Below are 5,189 nucleotides of genomic sequence, written 5' to 3'. Positions count from 1 at the left end.
TGTAATACTAGTAACACAAATAGACTTTGGAATGACTTGATGTCGAGTGCTACACGTGTAGCGTTAGAATAGAGGTCTTGTAGTAATGGCTTGTTTCCGTGGGCGACGTTGAGCAGCTGTCGCGGCTTGAGGTTGATCGAGGCGCTGCCTCGAGGTCGAAGTGGGGACTACCAGAGGCGGAGTCGCCACATCCACTCCCCCCCCCCAGTGACCTTCGTGAGATTCGAAGGGAACGTAACAGTCTGGTCTCTCCTTTTGGCATAGGTACGAAGAGGTGGGTCCATGCTTGAGGACGGTAGGTGGGGTCCAGTGTTTTCAGGTACCTCAGCCTGCTGAGGTTGTTGAGGATTGACAGGATCCTCTTTGGCAATGTATGCTGACTTGAGTCTCTCCACTGAGACGACCTTCTCGTCTCCGTCGACCTTGATTTTGAAGGTGTAGTCGTCCAGGCGTTCTAAGACTTCATGAGGTCCAGAGTACGGTGGTTCCAGGGGTCGTTTGACTGCGTCGATGCGAAGAAACACATGTGAACAAGAGTACAGGTTTTTTAGGATGATGACGCGCTCTTTGTTGTGGTGGGCCGTTGGTGTCGATCGTAGGCTTCTGATGTGCTCCCGGAATTTCTCCACGAAGATTTGAGGATCAGCTGGTATGTCTTCCGAGACGAAAAACTCTCCTGGAACGCGTAAACCTGTCCCAAATACGAGGTCAGCAGGTGAAGCGTTTAGGTCTTCCTTGTAGCAAGTGCGAAGACCAAGGAGTACTGTGGGGAGAACTTCAGGCCATGGAGCTTGTGAGTTGCACATAAGAGCTGCTTTGAGTGTTCTGTGCCACCTCTCAACCAAGCCGTTTGACTGAGGATGGTACAGTGTAGTCCTAATGCGATGCGCACCAATCAGTCGAGATAAGGCCTTGAAGAGTGCAGACTCGAATTGAGAGCCTTGATCTGTAGTTATGGTGAGAGGTGTACCGAATTGAGCGATCCAGTGGGTGTAGAAGGCAGTGCAGACGGTATCAGCTGTCATATCGTCCAGGGGAATGGCTACAGGCCACCTGGAAAATCTGTCAATGATGGTTAAGCAGTACCTGAGACGGTTGACCACTGGGAGCTCGATGAGATCAAGATGAATATGGTTGAAGCGAGAGTCTGGCACGTCGATGTGCTTGGGGGTTAGACGATTGTGACGTTGAATTTTTGAGCGTTGACAAGCGATGCAGTTGCGAGCCCATTCCAGAGCGTCCTTCTTGATGCCAGGCCAGATGTACTTCTGCTTGAGTGTATGAACTGTTACTCGGCCACTGGGATGGGACAGCCCATGAACAGTGTCGAAGGCTACTTGTCGCAGATTTTTGGGAATGAAAGGTCTCACAACGCCGGATGAGTTTCCCTGATTGCTAGGCACCCAGGTGCAAGGCTTGAGGCATCTGACAGCCTTGGCACCGAATCTACGATAGTAGAAGCACTGATCAGGTGGTCCTGGGGTGCGAGATCGAGATCGTGATCTTCTGTCGTGGTCCCCTGCAAGCTTGGCTGATAGACTACTGACTGATGCAGCCAGAACTTCCAATGTTTTCTCCACTGCGCTCAGTCTCAGCTCAATGTTGCTGTTGCTCTGCCTCTGATATGGCACGTGACTGGCTGCCATGACCTGCGTTTCAGCTCCCATGGGCTGAGGAATGAAGGTCATGGGTTGCTGAGCACTGGGTAGCAATGGCTGGTTGTTGAGCCATGGACTGGAAGCTGGTTGACAGGACTTGGGAGCTGGTGTGATTTTCCATACAGCTGTCGGCTGCCTCAGCGAGCTGATCGAGAGTGGAGTTTTTAGAGACTGCTTTGAGGATCTTGGACACAGTATCAGGCAACAGGGCCAGCCATCTGCTGCGAATGAGTTCTTCGCTTGCTCTGTTGCCAGCGAGCGTTTTCATTTGCCTGAGAAGTTGGCTTGGCTTTTGTGTACCAAGCTGCATCTCTGTCAACAGTTTATGTAACTGGCGATCAACTGAGTCAGTGAAACGTTTGAGAAGTATATTTTTGAGGTTAATATACGTATCTGTGGGCGGTGGATTCCTGAGAACGTCGGACATCTCCTTGAGAACATCCGAGCCCAAGGCAGCAACAACAGCTCCATACTTCGTCTGGTCACTTCTGATGTTTCTGGTGGTGAACAGGGCTTCGATGTGGATGAACCAAAGTTCCGGATCATGAGACCAAAAATCTGGTAGTTTGAACTGGGTGACTGCCATGATTTGAGCTTCATTGTATCCAAGTGACTGGGCGTGGTTGACTGGCATCATCAGTGGAATGGCATTTTGTTGGATGCCAGATGCACCAACAGCGATAACACCAGTTGCTTGTGCGTCAATACCAAGAGGAACTAATGGAGGCAATACTTGCTGATTTTGTTGCTGCTGTTGCTGTTATGCCAACAAATTCTGTTGATGCTGTTGCTGTTGTTGCTGTGCCAACAATTGTTGTTGCTGCTGCTGTTCTTGTTGTTGTTGCAATAATAATTGTTGTTGTTGTTGTTCTGCTAGTTGTTGCAGTCATTTCCCCAGTATTTGCAGTCGGTGAATGGCTGAGCGGCATGACTGGTTATAACGACTGTTGCGGTGACACGTGACTGGATGGGGTTATCTTCGGGCAAAACGTAATCCACAGGGATCACGTCGGGGTCACCAATTTAGACTTATTGGAAGGTTCCCCAGTGTAATTGAATCACCACAGTTAGCAATAGGAGTAATATTTATTATGATAATTTAATACTAGTAACACAAATAGACTTTGGAATGACTTGATGTCGAGTGCTACACGTGTAGCGTTAGAATAGAGGTCTTGTAGTAATGGCTTGTTTCCGTGGGCGACGTTGAGCAGCTGTCGCGGCTTGAGGTTGATCGAGGCGCTGCCTCGAGGTCGAAGTGGGGACTACCGGAGGCGGAGTCGCCACAAGCGCTCCTCTCTGCTGCCATCTGTTTCAGATTTTAACGAATCCTATTTGAATGTCTAACCAAAGAGGATTGACTAAAGTAGAGTCTCAGATCTCGGGGTTCAATTGACCCCAAGCCAAAAACAGTACGACCCCAACGGAGGGATGGCGCCACGGTCGAATCTGACGGCTGGACGAGCTGCCTGTGCCAGTAAGTCGGCACTAGCAGTCCCCCTGTCACAGGGATAGTTTCGGAGGGCAACTTATGCCCTCCTCGTCCTCAACATGTTCTTAATGTTTTTCAGGTGATTCATTTGCTGGCTAATTAATATTAAGGAATGAAACACAGACGGTATGATGGAGAATTAAATTCCCCATCAATCGATCCCCGTTGCATCCCTTAATCGCTGTAACAAAAAAATACAAACTACGACAAAAGTCATGGGGCAGTGTGACAAATAATTTTCTTCTCGGCGCACAGTGACTTTTCACCATTCGCGCGTGAATTAAAAATTTGTCTGTCCCCTCCTAACTAAAATTAAGGGATGAAAAAAATGCTGTTTGACGGAGAACTAAATTACCCATTAATTAACCCTCTTTCATCCCTTAATCTCTGTAAAAAATGGAAGAAACTGTCATGGAAATCACAGCGCAGTAAGAAAAATAATTGTTTTGCGGGGCACAGTGACTCCCGGTAATTAAAAATTCACCTCTCCCCTCCTAATTGAGATTAAGGGATGAAAGAAGGGCAGTTCGACGGAGAATTAAATTCTCCATTAATTAACCCTCTTTCAGCCCTTAATCTCTGTAACAAAAAAATATAAACTGCCATGAAAGTCATGGGCCAGTGAGAAAAATAATAGTTTCGGGGCGCACAGTGACTCCCGGTAATTAAAAATTCACCTCTCCCCTCCTAATTGAGATTAAGGGATGAAAAAAGGGCAGTTCGATGGAAAATTGATGGGGAATTTAATTTTCCGTCGAACTGTCGTTTTTTCATCCCTCAATCTAAATTAGGAGGGGAGAAGTAAATTTTTAATTACCGGGAGTCACTGTGTGCTGCAAAACAATTATTTTTCTTACTGCGCTGTGATTTCCATGACAGTTTCTTCCATTTTTTAAAGAGATTAAGGGATGAAAGAGGGTTAATTGATGGGTAATTCAGGTCTCCGTCAAACAGCTCTTTTTTCATCTCTTAATCTCAATTAGGAGGGGAGAGGTGAATTTTTAACTACCGGGAGTCACTGCGCCGCGAAACTATAATTTTTCTCACTGGCCCATGACTTTCATGGCAGTTTATATTTTTTTGTTACAGAGATTAACGGATGAAAGAGAGTTAATTGATAGGGAATTTAATTCTCCGTCGAACTGCTCTTTTTTCGTCCCTTAATCTCAATTAGGAAGGGAGAAGTGAATTTTTAATTCGCCGGCGAATGGTGAAAAGTCAGTGTGCGCCGCGAAAAAATTCTTCTTCTTACTGGCCCCTGACTTCCATAGCAGTTTTTATTTTTTTGTTACTGAGATTAAGGGATGAAAGAGGGTTATTTGATGGGAAATTTAATTCTCCGTCGAACTGCCCTTTTTTCATCCCTTAATCTCAATTAGGAGGGGAGAGGTGAATTTTTAATTACCGGGAGTCACTGCGCCGCAAAACTATAATTGTTCTCACTAGCCCATGACTTTCATGGCAGTTTATATTTTTTTGTTACAGAAATTAAGGGATGAAAGAGGGTTAATTGATGGGTAATTTAGTTCTCCGTTAGACAGCATTTTTTTCGTCCCTTAATTTCAATTAGGAGGGGAGAGACAAATTTTTAATTCGCGGGCGAATGGTGAAAAGTCACTGTGCGCCGAGAAGAAAATTATTTTTCTCGCTGGCCCATGACTTTTGTCGTAGTTTGTATTTTTTTATTACAGAGATTAAGGGATGCAACGGGGATCGATTGATGGGGAATTTAATTCTTCATCACACCGTCTGTGTATCATTCCTTAATATTAATTAGCCAGCAAATGAATCACCTGAAAAATATTAAGAACATGTTGAGGACGAGGAGGGCATAAATTTTCCTCCAAAACTATCCCTGTGACAGTGGGATTGCTACTGCCGAGTTACTGGCACAGGCAACTCGCCCAACCGTTAGATTCGACCGTGGCGCCATCCCTCCGTTGGGGTCGTACTATTTTTGGCTTGGGGTCACTTGAAACCCGAGATCTGAGCCTCTACTTTAGTCAATCCTCTTTTTTAAGCACTCATCACGCGTGTCG

The 5,189-nt window shown here is 46.0% G+C and overlaps 1 protein-coding gene across 1 annotated transcript; it reads right to left on the bottom strand.

Moving 5' to 3' along the window:
- Positions 1-1,656: 1,656 nt before the first annotated feature.
- On the bottom strand, positions 1,657-2,244 carry LOC107046243. The gene has a single exon (XM_015268821.1). The coding sequence runs from the start codon at positions 2,242-2,244 to the stop codon at positions 1,657-1,659; it is 588 nt and encodes a 195-aa protein (XP_015124307.1).
- Between the last annotated feature and the right edge of the window lie 2,945 nt (positions 2,245-5,189).

This window comes from Diachasma alloeum, unplaced genomic scaffold (genome assembly GCF_001412515.2).
Source record: "Diachasma alloeum isolate Michigan unplaced genomic scaffold, Dall2.0 Dall_scaffold_01237, whole genome shotgun sequence".
Classification (NCBI taxonomy): Eukaryota; Metazoa; Arthropoda; class Insecta; order Hymenoptera; family Braconidae; genus Diachasma; species Diachasma alloeum.
The sequence above is the reverse complement of the archived record's forward strand: the minus strand, read 5'-3'. Positions and strand labels throughout refer to the sequence as shown.

What these genes read in the sequence shown, in the direction of transcription:
- LOC107046243 (XM_015268821.1), bottom strand. Translation starts at nt 2,244, where the DNA reads ATGGCAGTCACCCAGTTCAAACTACCAGATTTTTGGTCTCATGATCCG.